This window comes from Salmo salar, chromosome ssa23, assembly GCF_905237065.1.
Source record: "Salmo salar chromosome ssa23, Ssal_v3.1, whole genome shotgun sequence".
Taxonomy (NCBI): domain Eukaryota; kingdom Metazoa; phylum Chordata; class Actinopteri; order Salmoniformes; family Salmonidae; genus Salmo; species Salmo salar.
The window spans coordinates 36,368,173-36,394,436 of record NC_059464.1 but is presented as its reverse complement, the minus strand read 5'-3'; the positions used below and the strand labels follow the sequence as shown (position 1 = coordinate 36,394,436).

Here is a 26,264-nt window from a genome sequence, read left to right as displayed (position 1 = left end):
AAATCAAACCCAAAACCCTGGCGTTGCAAACACCATTCTCTACCAACTGAGCCACACGGGACCATAGACTGGGATCATAGACTGGGATCATAGACTGACCAGGTGAATCAAGGTGAAACCTATGTCATGGAAAGAGCAGGTATACCAACAGTGAAATGCTAACTTAAGGGCCTTGTCCAACATTGTATTAAAAAAAATATATTAAAAAAATTATAGTAACAAGGAATACACAATGAGCAATGCTAGCTTGGCTATATACACATGGTACCAGGACAGAGTCGAGTTGCAGGGGTATTTCCGTTATCTTCCTCAATTAATGGGAATTATGTACATATTAGAAATGGGTAAACTGGCTAGGCAACAGGATAAGATCGATAAGACAGTGGCAGCAACGTATGTGAGTGGTGTGGAAGTGTGTGTGTGTGGGCGAATGTGTGTAAGTGTGAATGTGTTGGAGTGTCAATGTAAGTACAGTACCAGTGAAAAGTTGACACCTACTCATTCAAGTTACTTTATTTTTGACTATTTTCTACATTGTAAAATAGACAAGACATCAAAACCATTAAATAACACATATGGAATCATGTAGTAACCCCCAAAAAAAACATATTTTATATTTGAGATTCTTCAAAGTAGACACCCTTTTCCTTGACAGCTTGGCATTCTCTCAACCAGCTTCACCAGGAATGCTTTTCCAACAGTCTTGAAGGAGTTCCCACATATGCTGAGCACTTGTTGACTGCTTTTCCTTCACTCTGCAGTCTAACTCATCCCAAACCATCTCAATTGGGTTGAGGTCAGGTGATTGTGGAGGCCAGGTCATCTGATGCAGCACTCCATCATTCTCCTTCTTGGTCAAATAGCCCTTACATAGCCTGGAGGTGTGTTGGGTCATTGTCCTGTTGAAAAACAAAATGATAGTGGGCCTAAACCCAAACCAGATCGTGCAAGAATGCTGTAGTAGCCATGCTGGTTAAGTGTGCCTTGAACTCTAAATAAATCACTGACAGTGTCACCAGCAAAGCACCCCCCCATAATCACACTTCCTCTTCCATGCTTCACGGTGGGAACCACACATGCGGAGATCATCCTTTCACATACTCTGTCTCACAAAGACAGCTGTTGGAACCAAACACCTCAAATTTGGACTCAGACCAAAAGGACAGTTTAGACTGGTGGTAATGTACATTGCTTGTGTTTCTTGGCCCAAGCAAGTCCCTTCTTATTGGGGTCCTTTAGAAGTGGTTTCTTTGCAGCAATTTGACCATGAAGACCTGATTCACACAGTCTACTCTGAACAGTTGATGTTGAGATGTCTGTTACTTTTTATTTGGGCTGCAGTCTGAGGTGCAGTTAATTGCTGATTTCCGAGGCTGGTAACGCCAATGAACTTATTCTCTGCAGCAGAGGTAACTCTGGGTCTTCCATTCCTGTGGCGGTCTTTGTGAGAGGCAGTTTCATCATAGCGCTTTTTGGTTTTTGTAACTGCACTTCAGGAAACTTTCAAAGTTCTTGACATTTTCTGTATTGACTGACCATGTCTTAAAGTAATGGACTGTCGTTTCTCTTCGCTAATTTGAGCTGTTCTTGCCATAATATGAACTTGGTCTTTTACCAAATAGGGCTATCTTCTGTTTACCACCCCTACCTTGTCCCAACACAACTGATTGGCTCAAACACATTAAGGAAAGAAACTCCACAAATGTACTTTTACCAAGGCACACCTGTTAATTGCAATGCATTCCAGGTGACTACCTCACAAAGCTGGTTGAGAGAATGCCAAGAGTGTGCAAAGTTGTCAGAGGCAAAGGGTGGCCACTTTGAAGAATCTCAAATATATTTTGATTTAACATTTTTTGGGGGTTAGTACATGATTCCATGAGTTATTTCATAGTTTTGATATCTTCACTACTATTCTTCAATGTAGAAAATATTAAAAATAAATAAAGACCCTTGAATGAGTAGGTGTGTCCAAATGTTTGACTGGTAGTATTAATGCTGCAATAGTTTGTGTCGGGGGATAGGGTCAGTCTGTTATATTTGGAGTATTTCTCCTGTCTTATCCAGTGTCCTTTGTTAATTTAAGTATGCTCTCTCTTTCTCAGAGGACCTGAGCCCTAGGACCATGCCTCAGGGCTACCTGGCCTGATGACTCCTTGCTGTCCCCAGTCCACCTGGTCGTGCTGCTGCTCCAGATTCTGTTCTGCTTGCGACTCTGGAACCCTGACCTGTTCACCAGATGTGCTACCTGTCCCAGACCTGCTGTTTTCAACTCTCAAGAGACAGCAGGAGCGGTAGAGATACTCTGAATGATCGGCTATGGAAATCCAACTGACATTTACTCCTGAGGTGCTGACCTGTTGCACCCTCTACAACCACTGTGATTATTATTATGATTATTATTATGACCCTGCTGGTCATCTATGAACATTTGAACATCTGGCCATGTTCTGTTATAATCTCCACCCAGCACAGCCAGAAGAGGACTGGCCACCCCTCAAAGCCAGTTTGCTCTCTAGGTTTCTTCCTAGGTTCTGGCCTTTCTAGGGAGTGCCACCGTGCTTCTACACCTGCATTGCTTGGTGTTTGGGGTTTTAGGCTGGGTTTCTGTACAGCACTTTGTGACATCAGCTGATGTAAGAAGGGCTTTATAAATACATTTGATTGATTGACTCGTACTGTATGTGTGTGTATGTGGGTAGAGTCCAGTGTGTGCAGAGAGCCAAAAGGAGTTAGTCAAAAATGGTCAATGCAGATAGTCTGGGTAGCTATTTTAACTAGGGATGCACAATATACATAAAACATGTTTTAATTTTTTATGAAATAAATGTCAACATTGGTATCGGCCGATGTCTAGTTTAACGCCGATGTGCAAAACCGATGTCAAAGCTGACGTGCATACCTATATAAACGTAGGTACATAACGTAACAACGGCACGTAAAATGTTGCGCTATACGTGCAACACAGCATTCCTAAAGTAGCCCACAATGTCTGCTGTGTGGATCGAGCAGTCAACAAAACAAAATTCCTGCGAGACAACTCAAAGGCAAAATCCATTAAAGCCAAGATAATGGAATTCATTGCCCTTGACAATCAACCGTTCTCTGCTGTGGGTGGTGATGGCTTTCACCGACTGGTCGAGCACCGGTTAACACTACCAAGTGGGCTATTTTTCAGATGTTGCCCTACCGGAGTTACACAGTAATAGTGTCACTGCTATTAGCTCCACGACATGTGTAACCGATGTGAAATGGCTAGTTAGTTAGCGGTGGTGCGCGCTAATAGCGTTTCAATCAGTGACGTCACTCGCTCTGAGACTTGAAGTAGGGTTTCCCCTTGCGTTGCAAGGGCCGCGGCTTTTGTGGCGCGATGGGTAACGATGCTTCGGTGGGTGTCAGTTGTTGATAGCACCAATACAACCAGCCTGAAAACAATTACCAGTAGAAACTGCAGTCGTTTCCATTATTCTCAGCAATGATTTAGGAATCCTTGTGAGTAAGTATTAGCTAGATTGCCTATTGAAATTAAGTTTGTGCAAATAAATAGCTAGCCAGTTATTAAACCCTGTTGCTCAAACCTAACGTCATAAGCAGCCATCTGGCTAGTGAGGCTCGACCGGACCGGGTTATGTGTTGTGAAGCAAGCCACAATAAGGATTAAGCACAATAGTGGAATTTGCGGCAAGCCTTCGAAATAAAAGTATGGCATTGACAGTGATGCAAATGAACACAAAGTAGAATGTCAAAATTGTATTTTTTAGGCTAACTGCAAAGTCCACTATTGTGGCTAGCTTCACAGATGGGTCTGACCACCATTAATCAAAATAAGAACTGTCTTATAAATTAGGGTTATTTTAGATGACACCTAACTATATAGCTAGGTGTCATCTACTGAAACAGATGTCTTTTTGCTATGTTTTTGGGGAAGAACATTGTTTGCATCCATGAGCTAGCCAGCTTTTTTTTATGACCAGCATTGTAGGTGCGCGAGACAACTTAATCAGCATCATAGCATACGTATCAATGAATCGTTGTGACATGAAATATGAGTGATATTGTAATCAATGTGTAATAACTAAGTAAAAAATGTATGAAAGCGTTAAATGTGACGTGCAGTCATATTCAGGTCCTGATTGGTCAACAAGCTTATTTGACGTGTCAAATAGGAAAACATTTTGACACTCAAAGACCCAAACGGTGTTCCATAGAAATCCTGGTTGAGAATGAAACGACTGAACAAATGAACAACTAAACAGCACAGCAAGTAAGTGAAAGAAATAGGTTTATGTTATGTTTTACTGGTAATGGGGACATGCATAAATGCCAACAAAATAACTATTTGGTCAGTGTGTTGGGTGTGTGTGTGTAAACTTTACTTAACTACCCAAGTCAGTTAAGAACAAATTCTTATTTACAAATGACAGCATACCCTGGACAACGCTGGGCCAATTGTACGCCCCCCTACGGGACTCCAAATCACGGCCGGACGGTTTGAATCCAGGCTGTGTAGTGACCATCTTGCACTGAGATGCAGTGCCTTAGACTGCTGTGTCCATGTGTGTTAACTATTTAACTGTGTTAGAATGCTTTTCGGTATAATTTTTAGGGCCTTCCTCCGACACAGCCTGATGTAGATGGGATGAATGGCAGGGAGTTCAACCCCAGTGATGTACATGGTCGTACACACTACAGTACCCTCTGTAGCGCATTGCGGTCGGATGCCGAGCAGTTGCCATACCAAGCAGTGATGCAGCCAGTCAAGATGCTCTGCAAACTTGATGGTGTTGGAGTCATGCACATCCACACAGTCGTGGGTGAACCGGGAGTACAGAAGGGGACTAAGCACGCACCCCTCCAGGGCCCCACGTGTTGAGGGTCAGCGTGGCGGATGTGTTGTTGCTTACCCTCACCACGTGGGGGCGGCCTGTCAGGAAGTCCAAGATCCAGTTGCAGAGGCAGGCGTTTAGTCCCAGGGACCTTAGCTTAGTGATGAGTTTGTTGGGTCAATGAACAGCATTCTCACATAGCTGCTCCTTTTGTCCAGTCAAAGGCCAGTGTGGAGTGCAATAGAGATTACATCATCTGTGGATCCGTTTGGGCGGTATACGAATTGGAGTGGGTGCAGGGTTTCTGGGATGACTTTGTTTATGTGAGCCATGACCAGGCTTTCAAAGCATTTCATGGCTACATATGGGGCGATAGTCATTTAGACAGGTCACCTTGGCGTTCTTGGGCACAGACCTTAATCTCAGAAATCAAATGTTTGCTTTTAACCAATGCAGTCACAGCTTCTCTGTGCCATTGTAAACCAGTCTACTAAATTTCAGTCACTTTTGGACTAAGTCAGTGTTGTGTGGGTACATCAGGCAAAAATCTCAAAATGTATATTTTTCCTCCCTCTGACATTTTCTCACACAATGTACATACATCACCTACAGGCCATTAATGTCACCTCCCTTCAGAGACAGCTCCCTCGAGACCCTCACTCCAGATGTCGCTCTTTATATCCACACTCAAGTTGGCCAAAATTCACCCAACTTATCGTGGGAAGCTTGTGGAAGGCTACCTGAAACATTTGACCTAAGTTAAACAATTTAAAGGCAATGCTACCAAATACTAATTGAGTGTATGTAAACTTCTGACCCACTGGGAATGTGATGAAAGAAATAAAAGCTGAAATAAATCATTCTCTCTACTATTATTCTGACATTTCATATTCTTAAAATCAAGTGGTGATCCTAATTGACCTAAGACAGGGAATTTTTACTAGGAATAAATGTCAGGAATTGTGAACAATTGAGTTTAAATGTATTTGGCTAAGGCGTATGTAAACTTCCGACTTCAACTGTATATAAATATGCTACACATTGTGTTGTTAATCACTCTAAAATGAATATAAACTTTATTGATCTTAAAAATGTCCGTTACATGCGTATAGATTTTTACTTTAGAAATGTGTCTGATGGAAGACGTTTTGTGATGTCATCTTTAAAAAGTTATCCTAAGCCCACTTCAGATACATGAGACATGATTTTACTACATTTACATTTCAGTCATTTAACACGCACTCTTATCCAGAACGACATAGAGGAGCAATTAGGGTTAAGTGCCTTGCTCAAGGGCACATAGATGATTCACATAGTGGGCTCAGGTATTGGAACCAGCGACCTTTCGGTTACTGTCCCAATGCCCTTAACCGCTAGGTATACTGCAGCGCAGTTTGCTTGATCTGAGTTTTTTTTAACGTCTCATGTCGGCTGCTGGATTTCCCAAAATGCAACATATCAAATCTTTAGCTAAAGTCTTGCAACAAGACAGATCCATTTAGCTAATTAGAGAACACTGCGCTAACACTCGTTCAGTCAAGCAGCTAGCTAACCTAGCTTGCTTATATTTCTCTGACAAGTCAAAGTGTGCCCTGTGTCTGGTGCATACATATTTCATGATACAATACCCTGATGCAAGTGGCAACTTTGTTTCGTTGTCATTGTAAAGAGGCACCGTTACTGTGGCAACGGTCTGATCTGAATGCCAGGTCTTCAGTCAGCTGATCTACATCAAAACATTCTAAAATTGGCTAGTTTTGTCTTGAGTCTTATGTTGCCTGTTGTATCTGAACTGGGCATTAGGCCTATCCTTGACCTCAGAAACCATGAAAGTAGTGCACGCCTGCACAGGTTTTGAGCTTATGTGAATTTGAGAACAAAGCAGTTTAATAAGGTTAGCCTACATCAAGCAGAGAGGAAAACTGCTGTGTAGTACAGATTTCCTTGCAGCGTGCAATGAAATGTCATCAATATTTCCCCACAGGTGACTAAGGCTGGGCGAGTGGACGTCAATGTTTAGGCCTATTTGCTGTAAACAAAACAGCAGTTGGCAGTATAAATGACAATCTAGTGTTAGTGGGACAATAGCCTTTTGCAATAAAAACAACACTTGTTATTACCAAAACTAAGACCGTACAATGCATTTTAGCTCTATTGAGACTATGAATAGCCAAATATATATATATTTTTAAAGATTGAACCTGAGAGAAATTTCCAAAATGCCTCAAATTTATCCCTGAGGGGTATTCTATTAAGCAAGCTAGATCTACTTAGGGTTTCCAAATCAAATCGTATTGGTCACATACATATATTTTGCAATGTTATTGTGGGTGTATTGTGTGTTCCAAGTTCCAACAGTGCAGTAGTATCTAACAATTCGCAACAATACACACATATCTAAAAGTTAAATGGAATTTAGAAATATATAAATATTAGGACGAGCAATGTCAGAGTAGCATTGACTAAAACACAGTAGAAGAGAATACAGTATATACATATGAGATGAGTAAAGCAGTAAGTAAACAATTTTAAAAGTGACTAGTGTTCCATTATTAAAGTGACCAGTAATTCCATATCTGTCTATATAGGGCAGCAGCCTCTAAGGTTCAGGGTTGAGTAACCGGGTGGTAGCCAGCTTTCCAAAGCTAGCTAGCCTCACATTTTAGTTCAGGCTTCATCCGTGCTACGACAGTGGATATCACTCATCCGCCTGCAACAAACTCTAGCAGGCTTGTAACTGCGCGTGCATGTCGCACATGGCTAGTCGAATGCCAAACTCTTCTTAGATCCATGGCCAAGTTAGTGCCACATTTTCATTTGTGCCAAAATCAAAATGAAAGAAAAGTTCTTGAAAATTAGGCCTAGGCTTTTAGAAATGTCTTTATTTCTTACTTATCTTTAATGCTGTCTTTGGTGTGCTTATCGCTCCTATCTGTGGAACAGGTTGTCGTCATAGACATAATCCATAGTCCATAGAACCTCTAACCCTGGCAATTTGACGATTAAACCCATTGGGTACACTAGCAATGGCAGCCAGTCTTAACTTGAATGAGAACTGCCATATATGGATTATACAGTAGGTCTATGGTTGATTGTAGCTGTCTGTTTGCCTTTCACAAATTTATGAATCCAATAGTGCAAAAGCAAATGCTGTTATTTCTAAAATGTGTTGTGATAGGAAAATTAGGTATTTTAACATTAAATATTTTATTAATCAAATGTTTTAATCTGTTGTCTTACTCAAATGAAGGGGGTGATCTTTGCAAGGTTAGGCCCATCTGATTTCATTGGTTCTCAACTCATGGCTTAGACACTTCATTCAGGGTTAATGAAGTCCTTAGTTCGCCTGCTCCGGAGCAGGTTAGTTCTGAAGGATTCGTTGCTATAGAAATTTTCCTGGCTAAAAGGTGAGCCACTTTTGTGGTACCGGTTACCCTGAGTTCAACTCAGAGTTGACCAAAGTTACCTCGCCAACACCTCAAACTCCGTTCGTAGTATTGGGCTCTGAAGCTGAAGAAGTGTTTCAAAATTCCAAACCAGAACTTTCAGAACTAAATGAGTCAATCCACAAAGCCTGAAAGTAAAGCCACACTGCCATGGCCTCCTCCCTACCACGTAAACAAAACCACAACTACCAGGGAGGCTGACAGTGAGAGTAGCCTGGAGACAGGCAAAATTCTGTGTGCCTCAAAACTACCCACAGCCAAGAGAGCTAAGCCAAGACTGCATGACTCTCCAGCCTCCTCAATGAACAGGCCACTGAAATAGGCCTCAACATCTGGTGAAAATAAATAAAATAACACATTTCAAAATGAAGAGGACTGAGATGAGAGAAACTACCTGTCATTAACATTAGACAAGCTCCTTGTCCCCCCCCCCAAAAAAAATTCAAGGGTTAACATGTTCTAGAATAGATAGTCTAGAGTCTATGTCTAACGATCAAGGAAAGCAAACCAAAGTGACTGATGATCATCACACCAGAAAACTGCAGGTACTAGCCCCTGGAGCTCTCAGGGCCATTGTCTTGAGGCTCAGGTGCTTATACAAATCTGCCTTCTGCAAACACCGGATTTGGACTGAACCAATACATGGGCTTGAGGAGACGAAAATGACATGACCTCCTCTGATGTCCAGGATCCGTCAATTCAAATCCCAGCTCTACAAATGTGTGAAAATAAGTTCGGTACTCACCAAAATATGGAGTTTCGCAGAGCAACAATCACCATGACAGTCGTTACGCAAGGCTGTAATACCATTACGCTTGCAGAGCCGGCTAATGGGATCCTGAGCGTCAGAGGAGATCTCGTCATATTAATTGTCTCCTCAAGACCAGGTTGTACTGGTTCAGATTAGGATAGCGAGTCTCACCTCTAGCTTTCTGGCCCCAGGCAGAGGTGGTCCCTCAACACAGGTGGTCCCTCAACACAGATGGTCCCTCAACACAGATTACTGTAGATATTGCATTTCCCAAGCCTATCCATAACCATTGGCTGGAAGCTTAAAAACAGTCACTGAATCTCCTCCTACATCCGCCTATTCCTCCTCTGAACAGGACATTGTTGTAAATGTTGGCTCTGATAGACAGTAAATATGTGTTAGACATGATTCCCAACATATCATTAGAGGATCAAACTAACCATTGCTAATTTAGCAATGCCAATGGCCATAGCTTGGCACATCTGTAGATATTAGCTAGGTGACTAGGTAATTAACGTTAGTTCACGTTAAGTGATGAAGACTTCACTTTACTAGCTAACACGGACCTAAATAAATGGTAAAAAAAAATGCTGTATTTTCAGTACGTTCGTCAAATTATGACGTTCTCGAAACATATTGAATAATAAATTACCATACTTTCTTTACATATTTTTGCACCCAAGTAGCCAGCTGGCTAAAAGTTAGCATCTAATAGCTAACGATAACGTTATAGTTTGAGTAAAGCCCACACCCAAGCTCTGGACACAATATCGCTCACTCCACCATACCTCTTTCCTATCCTGGAGGCACTCAAGCACAGCCAGGTTATTGTTCCAGGAATGTTTTGGACAAAGCCTGGTCAAGTCCTCCCGACAAGCCCCCTCTTCGGCCAGCTTCCAGCCGCTGCTCCGTCTACGAGGTGGCGAGGCCGCGACGACTGGAGAACCTCCATTTACAGCAGCCGGCACTGCGCCTTGGTTTTGAGCCTGGATATTAACCCTAACTGCAGTATTGGCGATTACACTGTTCGCAGATTTCTGTCCTCGAATGGGATGCATATACAAAAGGACAGACATCAAAAGCATTAGAGGAACACGTCTACAAGCCGCCATCTTCGGATAACTAGCTAGCTTGGATTGCTAGCTACAAATTATGACTACAGTGGGATGGGACGTTTTCGTGCATACGTCGGCGTGTGCGTTGTTGGCAACCTCAAGTCATAGAGCTACATTTTCTAGACTGAACATCTAATTGGGAACATTGATATGGTGCGACTCGTTAGTTTCTCTGTATCACAATCACCCTTTTAACTTGCAATAAACACAAGTAGATATAGTTTGGGACTCTATACGGCTGCGTTTACACTGGAAACCAAATTCTGATATTTTTCCCAATAATTGATCTTTTGACTACATCAGATCTTTTCACGTAGGCTCTTTTTAAGCTGTTCTGATTGGCCAACAGACCAATTAGTGGAAAAATATCAGAATTGAGCTGCCTGTGTAAATTCGCTATCGCAATGGGGAAATCTAGTACTTTTGTTTCTATAATCTGACTTCTGTCTGCTCTCATTTGTTCCTGACTTAACCCATGATACTGATATTTAATCTATGAAAATACAAAATCATTGATTACTGATCTTTAAAAGAGCACTATAGACAATGCTCATTGTTGAAGACAATGTTTATTATTGAAAAAATATGATTTATGAAAATAGCAAGCTAGCTAACTGTTTGCAGCTAGCAATCTGCAGTATGAATCACACACCAGGATAGGATTGGGCAGTACAATGTATATACCGTACAACAGGGTATTTGGAAAAAGACCCAGGAGGGTTTTTCAATACCGCCAATACTGTTGAAACACTTACGATTTTTTATAAATGTGGAGATTTTTAAGTACATACCTGCAGTCAACAAGCGCAATATGTTAGGAGATAAAGAACATTGCATTCTTCATCTCACCCGTCACATTATTATGAAGCTTACAGGCAGTACCCAGTCACGTCACGTTTGTTTACAAGCACACAATGACGAGACCAGAGCCTTAAGTGTCATTCACTGTTGTGCAAGCATGCACCAGGTGATGTAATTACAATATGGAACTCACAACTAAATGTGCCAGCTATAGATCTTAGAACTATTAAGTCACTGTTTTGTGCGTGCAGCAAACTGTGTAACATTTTTAGTTACTTGTATAGTTTAGGTCAGAAACTGTACAAAATGTTCACAACGCAGTTGTTAGTATATATTTAGCATTTTCTATGGTATTTTACATGTACTTGTTAGCATTGCTAACCTTTGGATTGTGTGGTTTGTGTGGAAAATAGCACCCCTTGTGTTCAGTGTCAGTATTACAAACTATCCTGGTATGGCACAAGGTCAGTATAAAGTTAAGAATCTGGATATCACCCCAACCTACATCAGGATGAACAATAATCAATTATTTATATTTTATTACATTTGAAATTGTATAAACATTTGGTATAAAATATACATGTATATATATCCTCTGGATCTAAAATAAGCAAATCATTTTTAGTATATTTTTAAAAGATTTTTGAAAAAGCCTGCTGATCAGGCTCTAATCAGAATACAGGAAATATAACTTGTTAGCTATAGATGTCCTGATTTTCATCCATCTCAAAAGGTGGCATTTAGACAGGCAGCCCATTTCTGATATTTTCTTCACTAAATGTGTCTTTTGACCAACCAGATCAGCTCAAAAGATATATGAAAAGATCTGATGTGATTGGACTTTTGACCAATTAGTAGAACAAAGATTAGGGCCATGTTCAGTTGCCAAACGTTCTCGAACGTTGCAGATAGAAAATGTAATGAAGAGCCGATGGCATTCCTTATTCTACAAAACGTTCAATCCTGCTGAACGCGCCCCACGATTGGGCTGCCTGTGTGAACGCAGCCTAAGACCAGGAGCACATTCAGCAGGATTTAACATTTTGGAACATTCAGATAGAAATAGGCAATGTAGCTCAAACATGCCTCTGATATTTACAGTAAGGACTCACATCGGCTCTATTCATGGTATTTCTATCTGCAACGTTCAAGAACATTTGGCTACTGAACATGGCCCAGTGAAGAAACACAACATTGCAAAATTAAAACAAACATCAGCAGCATGGCTGACAAAAACAGATTCATCTTCACATCCAGAGGAAAAGCTACAGAGCAAAATGCTGGGAAGTGGTGAGTGGGTAGGAAACCCTTGTCTTCCTGTACTATATCTGTTGTGTCATTTTTGTTCATTTTGATGGGATGTTTTCAGTTATCCTCAAATGTAAACATTTAGGACAGTGGTGTAGCTGTACTGGCACTCCAGCTATCAGTTTGTTGATAACAGTGCAGCAGTGTGATATCTCTCCAGTCCCTCCACTGCAAAGCAAACCCAACAAAGGCTCCTCTGTAGTCTAATTAAAGGCTATTTTAAATGGATGCCATTTATACAGTGCAGCAGCTACGCTACTCATACATGCTCTATGCTGGTGGTGTGTGTTTTCCATAATCTCTCCTTATTCCCACTTGTAGATTTTGAGCATCTTCTCAGTGAGCGATGCCAGGTAACTGCCCTGATTCACCTCAAACGGGCAGATGTCCAACACTGGGAGGTCAGCAGGCAACTTCTGAATCAAGGATCCACTCCCTGCATCCCACACCTGGAACAAAATGACATGGTTAGAATCAATAGATCAATGTGAAGCTCTTGATGCCGTTCCATATTTTTCAAACTATCTCCAAACTGCCTCAAATCAGAGTCATATGCCTCTCAGTATTATTGAGTTCTTTCAACTACAAAACAGTTGAACCATTGATTCTTCCCTAATCGCAGCAGTGGGTGAAAGTTTAGGGCTCTATCTGTAATGACTGACAATGTGTTCCCTGTCTCCACAGTGGACCATGATTTCCTTGACCCTGTTTTCAGTGCTGCATACAGATGTTCACAAAACAATTATTATTGCCAATGCCCACCATTCTGTACATAAGTGATACACAGAATTTAAATCATTGCTCACCCTTGTATATGTGTCACACACACACACACACACACACACACACACACACACTAGCCAGGTGGCTCACCATGGTGGAGTTAGTGGACTCGTCCCCGGCACAGACCAAAGTGGAGCCCTCCCCGGCCGGGCTTCTGAACACAGCGTTCTTGGTGAGCACTTTGCAAGAGGAGCCGGCGCTGAAGGTCTGGACAGGGTAGCAGGAACACGAGGGCTCCTGGGCCGCATCCTGCTGTAAAGTCCTGTTCAGCTCCATCAGAACACAACGCAGAGACGGGTTGGAGCGCCCTGGGGTCAAACACAGAGACTGTCAGTCAAAATACTGGTGCTAGTGGTCAACGCCGACCCTGGTCCAAGAGAGCTACTGGGGATTTCAGGCTTTAGTTCATGCCGAGCTTAGAGATATTAGAATCAATCCTGCAGCCAGTGGACAGAAGCCAGGACTAGTGTGAGAGTGGGCAGATTTCCTAGATCCAACAAAGACTCTGGCAGCACTATCAAGCAGAATTGTATCAGACAAAAGATTATACATTTTATTTTTAACACACATTTTTATCCACAGTTAAGTAAAGTCATACTGTGTGTGTGTGTGTATATATATAAATAAATAAATAAATAAAATACAACAGCTGTGATGGAAACAGGAAGTTTCCGTACAATTTTATAAATGCCAACAGATAATTAGTTCATTCGACATGGTGGGATCTTTTTGTGTCGGTAAAATTAATTATGTGAGAAATGGCTGTGAAAACACCCTTATGCGACATATTGATAGAATAACCATCATATCAGAGTAAACTTGGAGTCACGCGATGATATGGGGTGTGGTCCTCCCACGATGACTCGGGAAACCATGCGGCTTATTAGGCTATAGATGAAATAAGTTAATGATGAACTTCACAGGGTGGTGAAAGTGCACGGTGATGAGCTTCATGCTGCTTCCCAATAAACTTCGAGGGTCTTATTCTGGTGACATGATGATGATGGCTTCAGTTTAATTCCCATGTACCAAATAGGAAATACTATTTAAATGGGTTTAAATTGCATTTTCAAAAATGTTAGCGTTGTATAGCGAATGTGCCCACTCTGGTCTTGGCACATGCGCTCTAGCCAACAGCGCGCAGATACAGTGCAAGTATAGCCTACTACATGAGATTATTATAGACAAAAGAGCAAGATTATTTTTATTTATATGTAACAACAAAAAATCTCTGGTGGAAATGCTATGACACACACACACTTTAGCTCCTTCTCTTTACTACAGACAGCGCTTCATTGTCCCTCAGTCTCTCACCTGGTCTGTAGGTGACCAGACAGTGTCTGCTCTCTGGCTCCACCTGGATGTCTGTGCAGCCTCCTGTCTCCAGGGGCAAAATGTGGGGTCTGTAAGTGGTGCCGTCCAGCTGCTCCCAGAAGCAGCCCCCTTCCAAAGAACCTGCGATGAGGCCGCCGCACGGGAACGAGCTGGAGGAGGCACGAGGCACGTAGGACAGGGAGGCCACGGGACACCTGGGACGAGCCAGAGGTCATGGTTTGGCCTTGTGGTTTTAAATCACACACTGTATATGTATTACACCATGTGAATGACATTTCACACACCATGTACATATTACATTTAACCATCTTTGAGAATGAGTAGCAAAACCCAACTGCTGAAAATAAAATACCAAATCTAACTGTTCCTGGTGAGATCCTGTTGTCAGGGAGGAAAACATCTGGGCCCTAGCTACAGTGACTTCAGAAAGTACTCATACCCATTGACTTATTCCACATTCTGTTGTGTTACAGCCTAAATTCAAAATGTATTTAAAATATTTTTTCCTCACCCATCTACACACAATACCCCATAATGACAAAGTGAAAACATGTCTTTAGATTCTCTCAAATGTATTGAAAATGAAACCCAGAAATCTCATTTACATAAGTATTCACACCCCTAAGTCAACACTGTAGAAGCACCTTTGGCAGCGATTACAGCTGTGAGTCTGAGTAAGTCTCTTGGAGCTTTGCACACCTGTATTGTTGATCATTCCTAGACAACCATTTTCAAGTCTTGCCAGATTTTCAAATCAACTAACTCGACCACTCAGGAACGTTCACTGTCTTTTTGACAAGCAACTCCAGTGTGTGTGTGTGTGTGTGTGTGTGTGTGTGTGTGTGTGTGTATTTGGCCCTTGTGTTTTAGGTTATTGTTCTGCTGAAAGATAAATTCTGGTGGAAAGCAGACATCCAGGTTTTCCTGTAGGACTTTGCCTGTGCTTAGCTCCATTACGTTACTTTTATCCTGAAAAACTCCCCAGTCTTTAACGATTTCAAACATAACCGTAACATTATGCAGCCACCAACATGCTTGAAAATATGGAGAGTGGTACTCAGTAATGTATTGGATTTGCCCAAAACATAACAATTACAGTATTACTTTAGTGCCTTGTTGCAAACATAATTAATATTTTGGACAATTTTTATTCTGTACAGGCTTCCGTTTCACTCTGTCAATTAGGTTAGTGTTGTGGAGTAACTACCATGTTGATCCATCCTCCTATCACAGCCATTAAACTAAGTCATGGTTTTACATTTGATTTGTAATGGTTTTAAAGTCACCATTGGCCTCATGGTGAAATTGCTAAGCAGTTTCCTTCCTCCCTGGCAACAGTTAGGAAGGACGCCTGTATCTTTGTATTGACTTGGTGTATTGATACACCACCCAAAGGGTCATTAATAACTTCACCATGCTCATAGGGATAGTCAATGTCTGCTTTTCATTTTAACCCCTCTACCAAGAGGTTCCCTTCTTTGCAAGGCATTGGAAAACGTCCCGTCTTTTGAATGTGTATATATAGGGTAGCTAATCAAAATATCAAACACTATTATTGAGTCCACGCAACTTGTGAAGAAAATGTTTATTCCTGAAAGTATTTAGTCTTGCAATAAAAATAGGGGTTGAATGCTTGGACTCAAGACATTTCAGCTTTTCATTGAAATGTAAAAATTAGTGAAAAAACATAATTCCACTTTCACATTATGGGGTATTGCATTTAGGCTGGTGACAAAATCTAAATGTAATCAATTTTAAATACAGGCAGTAACACAACACAATGTGAAAAAGTCCAAGGGAAGAACACTTTTTGAAGGCACTGTAGTATATATAGATACAGTTTAAGTCGGAAGTTTACATACGCCTTAGCCAAATACATTTCAACTCAGTTTCACAATTCCTTACATTTAATCCTAGTAAAAATGGTCTTAGGCCAGTTAGGATAACCGCTTGATTTTAAGAATGTGAAATGTCAGAATAATAGTAGAGAGAATGATTTATTTCAGCTTTTATTTCTTTCATCACATTCCCAGTGGGTCAGAAGTTTACATACACTCAATTAGTATTTGGTAGCATTGCCTGTAAATTGTTTAACTTGGGTCAAATGTTTTGTGTAGCCTTCCACAAGCTTTCCACAAAAAGTTGGGTGAATTTAGGCCCATTCCTCCTGAGAGCTGAGTCAGGTTTGTAGGCCTCCTTGCTCGCACACGCTTTTTCAGTTCTGCCCACAAACCTTCTATAGGATTGAGGTCAGGGCTTTGTGCTGGCCACTACAATACCTTGACTTTGTTGTCCTGAAGCCATTTTGCCACAACTTTGGAAGTATGCTTGGAGTCATTGTCCATTTGGAAGACCCATTTGCGATCAAGCTTTAACTTCCTAACTGTTGTCTTGAGATGTTGCTTCAATAAATCCACATAATGCCATCTATTTTGTGAAGTGCACCAGCCCCTCCTGCAGCAAAGCACCCCCACAACATGATGCTGCCACCCCTGTACTTCATGTTTGGGATGGTGTTCTTTGGCTTGCAAGCACCCCCCTTTTTCCTCCAAACATAGCGATGGTCATTATGGCCAAACAGTTCTATTTTTGTTTCATCAGACCAGAGGACATTTCTCCAAAAAGTACGATCTTTGTCCCCATGTGCAGCTGCAAACCGTAGTCTGGCTTTTTTATGGCGGTTTTGGAGCAGTGGCTTCTTCCTTGCTGAGCGGCCTTTCAGGTTATGTCGATATAGGACTTGTGTTACTGTGGATATAGATACTTTTGTGCCCGTTTCCTCCAGCATCTTCACATTGTTGTTGTTCTGGGATTGATTTGCACTTTTATTACCAAAGTACATTCATCTCTAGGAGACAAAACGCGTCTCCTTCCTGAGCGGTATGACGGCTGCGTGGTCCCATGGTGTTTATACTTGCGTACTATTGCTTGTACGGATGAACGTGGCACCGTCGGGCGTTTGGAAATTGCTCCCAAGGATGAACCAGACATGTGGAGGTCTACAATTTGTTTTCTGAGGTCTTGGCTGATTTATATTGATTTTCCCATGATGTCAAGCAAAGAGGCACTGAGTTTGAAAGTTGGCCTTGAAATACATCCACAGGTACACCTCCAATTGACTCAAATGATGTCAAGTAGCCTATCAGAAGCTTCTAAAGCCATGACATTTTCTGGAATTTTCCAAGCTGTTTAAAGGCACAGTCAACTTAGTGTATGTATACTTCTGACCCAAAGAAATTGTGATAGAGTGAATTATAAGTGAAATAATCTGTCTGTAAACAATTGTTGGAAAAATTACTTGTGTCATGCACAAAGTAGATGTCCTAACTGACTTGCCAAAACTATAGTTTGTTAACAAGAAATTTCTGGAGTGGTTGAAAAATGAATTTTAATGTCTCCAATCTAAGTGTAAGTAAAGTTCCGACTTCAACTGTAGGTGTAGTGGGCCAAACTGTGGTTGAGAATATAGACTAGCTGACCTATGCCCCCTGGTCTGGCTATCAGACCTACCTAGAGCGTAGTGGCTGAAGCTCCTGGACGTGTGTGCTGGTGTCTCTGGTGTCATACACCAGTACAGAGCCGTTACTGAGACCAGCGTACACGTAGTTGTTGTTGTCCAGGCACCAGCAACAGCTCCACACTGGCTTACCCGTGTTGTACGTCTGCACCACCGTGTTGGTCATTAGACTGCAGGAGAGAAATAAATAAATACTGTCCTTTTAACCATCAACGTTTTGTTTTCAATCTAGGTCTGACTGATTCTTGCAATCAAAGAATGTTCTACCTTAGCAAGTGCAATGTTCTTCTCCATCAGAGTCTGGGGCTATTAAGTCAACACCATTCTGAAATAAACTGTCCTGATATATCTCTCTGCTTGGAAACTGACTGACTGTCTCTTGTGGTTACCTGGTGAGTTTGATGGTGTTGTCCAGGGCAGCAGAGAGCAGGAGGCTGTCAGCTTGTCTGTTGAATGCCAGGCCTCTGATCTGTTTGACATGGATGGGAACGTACTGGCATGCCTTCAAATTCACCGTACTCACCTTCTTCACGCCGTAGCCTGGCAGGTAGACACAGAGAGAGGAAGAGAGAGACAGAGCGTATGAGGGAGGGAGAGAAATTATTCAAAGAAATGTCTTTCATAACTCAGAAATGCTTCTTGGGAGGTAGCAAATATTTCAGACGGTTGAAAATATGCCCTCTGATATTTTGAAATCTATGCAAAAATCCAAAAATTCACAGTTATTCCGTACTGAAAGCATATCAAAGGTCTTACCGGGCACCAGGGTGGTGTGTGGGGAGGGTTGGGAGGCCAGCAGGCAGCTGAGGGGCTCACAGTACGACAGCACCCTGCAGCCCCCCGCCTGGGACACTAGCACAGCCTTGGAGAAGACGTAGTGGCCCCCCTGGGTGCTGTCCTGTCTCTGTGAGAGCCCGGAGAGAGAGGCCCCTGAGTTCTTAGAGGGCCTACAGCCAGGCTGGACCATCAGCGTCTTCAACTCCTGGGAGAGAAGGTAGAGAGTGATCCAACTGTTCAATGGAAGTCCGTGTTCAAGCATACCAGATGTGATCAACACAACCTTGAAAATCAAGATATGATTAATATCAATGATTACAGCTTGTTGTTCTAATCTACCTGATAAACAGATGGGGGAGAGGGGGGGAGGAGATTACAGATAAATCAATGACAACATCAAAAGGAACAAAGTACCTGTATCTGCTTGCGTAGTTTCCCACATTCGTCTGTCATCACCTGCAGTTGTAGCCGGCACTGGGCTGACTCTAGTTCAGCATTCCTACGCATTGACTGCTCCTGCTCCAATGACCTGCACATATAACAACACATTCAGACTCACTGGCTGTGTCCGAATACCCATACCAGCGTACTACATCCTTAAACTGCATAATATGCACTCATCGTGGTATACTCATCCTCATTTACATAAGTATTTAGAACCTTTGCTATGAGACTCGAAATTGAGCTCAGGTGCATCATGTTTCCATTGATCATCCTTGAAATGTTTCTACAACTTGGAGTCCATCTGTGCAAAATTCAATTGATTGGACATGATTTGGAAAGTCACACCTGTCTATATAAGATCCCACAGTTGACAGTGCATGTCAGAGCAAAAACCAAGCCATGAGGTCGAAGGAATTGTCCGTAGAGCGCTGAGACAGGATTGTGTCGTGGCCCAGATCCGGGGAACAGCACCAAAAAATGTCTGCAGAATTGAAGGTCCCGAAGAACACAGTGGCCTCCATATTTCTTAAATGGAAGAAGTTTGGAACCACCGAGACTCTTCCCAGAGCTGTCCGCCGGGCCAAACTGTGCAATCGGTGGAGAAGGGCCTTGGTCAGGGAGGTGACCAAGTACCCGATGGTCACTCTGAAAGAGCTCCAGAGGGGGAGAACCTTCCAGGAGGACAACCATCTCTGCAGCACTCCACCACAGCCAGGCCTTTATGGTAGAGTGGCCAAACAGAAGCCACTCAGTAAAAAGCACGACAGACAATTATTATAATTTTTTTGGACCTAAAGACTCCCAGACCACGAGAAACAAGATTATCTGGTCTGATGAAACCAAGATTGGACTCTGGCCTTAATGCCAAGATTCACATCTGGAGGAAACTGGGCACCATCCCTAAAGTGAAGCATGGTGGTGGCAGCATCATGCTGTGGGGATGTTTTTCATCAGCAGGGACTGAGAGACTAGTCAGGATCGAGGGAAAGATGAACAGAGAAAAGTACAGAAAGATCATTGATTAAAACCTGCTCCAGAGCACTCTGGACCTCAGACTGGGGCGAAGGTTCAACTTCCAACAGGATAACAACCGTAAGCACACAGCCAAGACAACGCAGGAGTGGCTTTGGGACAAGTCTCTGAATGTCCTTGAGTAGCCCGGCCAGAGCCTGGACTTGAACCCGATCAAACATCTCTGCAGCGACGACAATTTGGTTCCATTTCAACATATTTATTACTGAAACAAAAGTGCTGTAACATACAGTACCAGTCAAAAGTTGACACCTACTCATTCCAGGGTTTTTCTTTATTTTACTATTTTCTACATTGTAGAATAACAGCGAAGACATCAAAACTATGAAATAACACATGGAATCATGTAGTAATCAAAAAAGGTATTAAACAAATCAAAATACACTTTATATTTGTGAATCTTGAAATTAGCCACCCTTTGCTTTGATGAAAGCTTTGCACACTTGGCATCCTCTCAACCAGCTTCACCTGTAATGCTTTTCCAACAGTCTTGAAGGACTCCATCACTCTCCTTCTTAGTCAAATAGCCTGGAGGTGTGTTGGGTCACTGACCTGTTGAAAAATAAATGATAGTCCCACTAAGCGCAAACCAGATGGGATGGCGTATCGATGCAGAATGCTGTGGTTGCCATGCTGGTTAAGTGTGCCTTGAATTCTAAATAAAATCACAGACAGTGTCACCAGCAAGCACCCCACACCATCACACCTCATCCTCCATGCTTAACGGTGGGAACCACACATGCGGAGATCAAACGTTCACCTACTGTGTGTCTCACAAAGACACGGCGGTTGGAACCAAACATCTCAAATTTGGACTCATCAGACCAAAGGACAGATTTCCACCGGTCTAATGTCCATTGCTCATGTTTCTTGGCCCAAGCAAGTCTCTTCTTCTAATTGGTGTCCTTTGGAAGTGGTTTCTTTGCAACAATTTGACCATGAAGGCCTGATTCACGCAGTCTCCTCTGAACAGTTGATGTTGAGATGTGTCTGTTACTTGAACTCTGTGTAGCATTTATTTGGGCTGCAATCTGAGGCTGGTAACTAATGAACGTATCCTCTGCAGTAGAGATAACTCTGGGTCTTCCTTTCCTGTGGCGGTCCTCGTGAGAGACAGTTTCCTTATAGCGCTTGAACAGTGAGAATGGCAGAATGGTGAACTTACTAAATGACAAAGGATGACTGTGTGATATTAGGTTGCTTTTTGTGTAAATATTTTCCGTCTGGATTTTAATGATTTGAAAACTGATCTTAGAAAATAATTCCTACTCTGAGGCTTGATACATATAGCCCCTGTACTAAAACCTCTTTTAGGCATGGTTTGTCTGACAGATGTTATTTCTATGTAAAATATTCTGTAACAAGTGTTGTTTTTGTGATCAATGGTGGATCTATTCATAATTATTTAAGAGTGTGTCCCTGTGGGATACTGTACGTTTAGCTCTGCTAGTGTCTGAAATTCAGATCTCTGCAGCATACTCTGTAACATCAGATTGTATTGTTGACTGAACAATACAATCAGATGTTACAGAGCATGCTGCAGAGATCTGAATTTCAGACATTAGCAGAGCTAAACGTATATATACTTCCCAATTAAGTAGTCTAGTTTTGTTGTTTGGCTACTTGAAGAAAACTAGGGCCTATCACTTGCAGCCCACCTCTTCCCATGCATTGTGGAAAAGTGTGCATCACTCTCTCAACCACTCCCTACACACAGCAGTGAATAAGGTCAAATCAAGAGGAGCTCAGCTACCTTACCTCTTCATATCCTCCTGCTCTGTGTTGTCCAAAGCCCTCAGCTTGCGTGCGTACAGGAGGACGATATCAGAGCGCTTGGCCTTCTTGTTGCACTGCAGACATGCACAGAGCAGTAAAGGTCATTATAAGGACTAGACATAATCTGAGAGAATGTTTTCTTATCAATAAATTACATCATTGTCTGTAATGGTAAGTCAATGCAAGTGTATTTTAGTCATTGTGGCAGTATTTTCTCAGATTTAAGTAATTCAGAAGGCATTTATTTTGTTTCAAATTATTTTTGAGTGCTTGAGGAAATTCCGTCTCCAGCACAGAGTCAATTTGGTACCAGTCATTACAGTGGAACAAGGAGCTTTGAGTCACTAAGGAGGGACTGCAAATACTGAGTACAGACCTTCCTGAGCATCTCCACTCCTCTGCCCCCAGACATGCCGAGGCTTTCAGACAGACATGCAGACACTGACCTGGGGACACTTGGCTCCCTGGCCCTGGCCCTTCACCCAGCGGTCGATGCAGGTGTAGCCGAAGAGATGTCCGCAGCGCAGGGTGGCCAGGCGGTGCTCCCCTGACGTGGTCCAGGGCTCAAAGCAGATAGAGCAGGTCTCCCCATCCCCCTCATCCCCTTGGGACGACCGAAGAGCCGCACCACTGGTGGCCACTGGGGCTGTTACACTCTTGAAAGGGGACCGAGAGAGCATGCTAATGGTACTACAGAAACTGCACTAGCTAGCTAATCATGGAAATATTATTCCCCTCCAAGATTCTAGTCCCATCACTGGCAATGAACGTGGTCTTACCTCAGGATTCACTTGATTTCCAGTCTCTGTCCTCGCAGCCTCTGTGGTTGCATTAGAATCTATACACAGGATAGACATGGTTAGATTTAACTCTTCATAGGTGACAGTCTAAACTGGCAATGCGTGGATCAGACTTGAGCTCGAGGTTGGTTTACCTGAAGGATTTAGGCCTTGCAGTGGCGTGGCTGCCACGGGAGGGTTCATTCGAGGGCTAGAGGGAACAGCAGGTTCGTCAGGGTCGTGAGGGTTTACTGGCCCTGCGGGGTCTGCCTCATCCTCTGACTCGCTTGACTCTGTGGTATTGCCAGAGTTAGGGTTGGCTGCAGGGACTCGCAGCAGGAAATCTAGGAAGCGGCGAGCAGAGGCAGAGGTCTGGGTGGGGTAGAGCGCCCTGACGCCTGGCCTTTTATCACACACAGACAATACAGGAACAATAAATGAGTTGTTGGTAAAATAGGTACTCAATGAAGTATACAATGTCTCTGGTACAGTTTAAAGGGAGTGACTCCAGTCCAACCATAAGTACCTGGCTCTCCGCTGCCTCAGGGCTGCTGCTCTAGTGACCGTGGGCCCAATATGACCCTCCGTTCTGATCCTGGGCCCAACTTGACCCTCCACTCTGATTCGGTTCTGACTGAACGCCCATGTGGTCGGGAGCCGTGGTGGGTCTAGGGGAGCCGCGTCTGCCTCGTCCTCTACCTCAGTTTCGCTGCCAGAGTCAGGGATGATGATAGGGAACCCTACATGGCTTGCCATACCATCTGGTTCTGGTTCCCTCCTGGGGACCCCCAGCAGCAAGTCCACCTCCATCGCCTCCATTTGAAAAGCACTAGGTAAAATATATTGTAATTATTATCCTGAATTTGTCCAATAGAAACTTGTTTTTGTTGCAAAAGGTTTTCCGTTTGGAATAAACGGTTTCTGTTGCAAAAAAATAAAAATAAACATTTTGTAACAGAATCTGCGTAATGAGTACAATACACCCCTGTAGGGCACGCAATGCTGCCTGGAGCCACATAGCTAGGGTGACGACAAAAATCAGGTTATGTACAATGCCTTCAGAAAATATTCACCCCCTTGACTTTTTCCACATTGTTGCGTTACAGCCTGAATTGAAAACGTATTTAATTGAGATTGTGTCACTTATCTACACACAACCCATAATATGGCAAAGTGGCAATGTTTTTAGAAACGTTTACAAAATCATAAAAAAATGAAACGCTGAAATGTCAAGTCACTAAGTATTCAACCCTTATGTTATGGCAAGCCTAAACAGGTTCAGGGGTAAAAATGTGCTTAACAAGTCACATAATAAATTGCATGGACTCACTCTGTCCCTCAATCGAGCAGTGAATTTCAAGCACAGATTCAACCACAAAGACGAGGGAGATTATCCAATAGTTCGCAAAGAAGGGCACCAATTAGTAGACGGGTAAAATTTAAAAAAGCAGACTAACTATCCCTTTGACCATGGTGAAGTTATTAATTACACTTTGGATGGTGTATCAATACAGTCAGTCACTACAAAGATACAGGTGCCGCTCCTAACTCAGTTGCTGGAGAGAAAGGTAAGTGAGGGATTCCACCCATCAGGCCAATGGTGACTTTAAAAGTTAAAGTTTAATGGCTGTGACAGGAGATAACAGAGGATGGATGAACAACATTGTAGTTACTCCACAATATATATATTTTTTTTACCCCTTTTTCCTCCCCAATTTCGTGATAGCCAATTGGTAGTTACAGTCTTGTCCCATCGCTGCAACTCCCGTACGGACTTGGGAGAGGCGAAGGTCGAGAGCCATGCGTTCTCCGAAACACAACCCTGCCAAGCCGCACTGCTTATTGACACACTGCTCGCTTAACCTGGAAGCCAGCCGCACCAATGTGTCAGAGGAAACCCTGTACAGCTAGTGACCGAAGTCAGCAGGCATGCACCCGGCCCGCCACAAGATTTACTCCACAATAGTAACCTAATTGACAGTGAAAAGAAGGAAGCCTGTACAGAACACAAATATTCCAAAATATGCATACTGTTTGCAATACAGGACTAAAGTCATAATGCAAAAAATGTGGCAAAGTAATTGTACTTTTTGTACCAAATACAAAGCATTATGTTTGGGAAAATCCAACACAAAAACATCACTGAGTATCACTCTTAATATTTTCAAGCATGGTGGTAGCTGCATCATGTTATGGGTAGGCTTGTCATCGGCAAAGGACTAAGGAGATTGGCATAAAAAGAAACTGAATAGAGCTAAGCATACAAAATCAGAGGAAAACTTGGTTCAAGTCTGCTTTCCACCAGAAACTGCGAGACAAATTCACCTTTCAGCAGGACAATAACCTAAAACACAAGGCCAAATATTCACTGGAGTGGCCTAGTTACAGTTTTGACTTAAGTCGGCTTGAAAATCTATGGCAAGACTTGAAAATTGCTGTTTTTAGCAATAATCAACAACCAACTTGACAGAGCTATAAGGATCGTTTAAATAAATGGGAAAATATTGTACAATCCAGGTGTACAAAGTTCTTAGACTGACCCAGAAAGAATCACAGCTGTAATCGCTGCAAAAGGTGATTCCAATGTGTATTGACTCAGGGTTTTGAACACTTACGTAATCAATAGTGTTTATTTCTATATATATATATATATATATTTTTTTTTTTTCTCCATATATTCCTTCCACGTTGAAAGAGTATTTTGTGTAGATCGTTAACAAAAGAAATGCCAAAATCCATTTGAACAAAACTTGGAAAACGCTGCGAATACTTTCTGAAAGCACTGTAACTTGCATGCAATGCTAACTAGTTAACTAAATTGCCACACAACGTTACTTGAAAAATGGTTAACAAGCTAAATTGGATGAACAATCAGTGATAAGACCAGTTATGTAAATGAGAATACATTAGATAGATAGCTATGTAAGGTAAATGTTAGGTGACAATTGGCACAGTTAATAAGTAGCCAGCTAACGTTAGCTAGGTAACAATGATAGCTAGTTAACTAGCCAACTGCTAGGCAGTGCAAAACACGAAGCGGGATTTTGGAACAAGCAAATTCACTGTACATTGAGACCGAAACCGAAGGCCGCTCTGCTACCTAAGGGCAGCTAGCTACTGTAGTTACTTGAAACCGTAAACATCACAATTAGCTAGCTAGTTACGGTACATTACCGATGTGGATATTTCGTGACAGTCTCGAATGTGATCAATGAAAAAGTACGGAGTTTTCATATATAGCTACTGGCTACTCTTTGGAAATAGCCTCCTTGCTAATAAACTAACTAGCTAGTTGTAATGCTAGCTAGCTCCACTCAGATCAGGCTGCTGCTTGCCGGGCAGTGTAAATTAGCAGATCGCCTCTTCCTACCTTAAATTCGCGTTTTACCAAAACAATCCTTGACAGTGTCAAACTTCGTGAGTTAACGCGACAAGCTAAATTGTTAAACTACATTACTCTTAAAGCATGACATTTGATGTAATAATAATCCGTTCCTAGTTTCGTTGCTATCTCCGTCGTCATTTGGAAGGGTCGAATATCCCCGCCAGTCTTCAATGACCCGCCCCATAATGT

At 42.4% G+C, this 26,264-nt stretch overlaps 2 protein-coding genes across 3 annotated transcripts in view; both read right to left on the bottom strand.

Annotated features, from left to right (window-relative positions):
• Positions 1-10,194, bottom strand: part of LOC106584534 (Golgi apparatus protein 1) — a 46,438-nt gene extending 36,244 nt beyond the window's left edge. Inside the window, exon 1 of the mRNA XM_014169938.2 lies at positions 9,812-10,194. Within this exon, the coding sequence (XP_014025413.2) occupies positions 9,812-10,135 (324 nt within the window). The 5' untranslated portion in view covers positions 10,136-10,194. The remainder of the gene's footprint in view (positions 1-9,811) is intronic.
• A 1,267-nt stretch (positions 10,195-11,461) lies between these two features.
• Positions 11,462-26,244, bottom strand: rfwd3 (ring finger and WD repeat domain 3). Of its 2 annotated transcripts, none has more exons than XM_014169939.2 (13): positions 26,061-26,244; positions 23,217-23,519; positions 22,846-23,093; positions 22,691-22,749; positions 22,358-22,567; positions 21,894-21,985; positions 19,074-19,188; positions 18,639-18,864; positions 18,272-18,422; positions 17,876-18,052; positions 14,345-14,559; positions 13,121-13,338; positions 11,462-12,696 (listed from the first exon to the last, which is right to left on the bottom strand). In XM_014169939.2, exons 2-13 carry the CDS (start codon positions 23,507-23,509, stop codon positions 12,553-12,555), a joined length of 2,148 nt encoding a protein of 715 aa, XP_014025414.2. In that variant the 5' UTR covers positions 23,510-23,519; positions 26,061-26,244; the 3' UTR covers positions 11,462-12,552. The 2 variants fall into 2 exon arrangements, with proteins under 2 accessions (XP_014025414.2, XP_014025416.2); XM_014169941.2 differs by lacking the exon at positions 26,061-26,244 and adding an exon at positions 25,865-26,036.
• Between the last annotated feature and the right edge of the window lie 20 nt (positions 26,245-26,264).

Coding starts and splice junctions, on each gene's coding strand:
- rfwd3 (XM_014169939.2), bottom strand. CDS start 23,509: ATGGAGGCGATGGAGGTGGACTTGCTGCTGGGGGTCCCCAGGAGGGAA. Junction 19,189..21,893: donor GAGCAGGAGGATATGAAGAG/GTAAGGTAGCTG, acceptor TTATATGTGCAG/GTCATTGGAGCAGGAGCAGT. Junction 18,865..19,073: donor AACTACGCAAGCAGATACAG/GTACTTTGTTCC, acceptor CTTCTCTCCCAG/GAGTTGAAGACGCTGATGGT.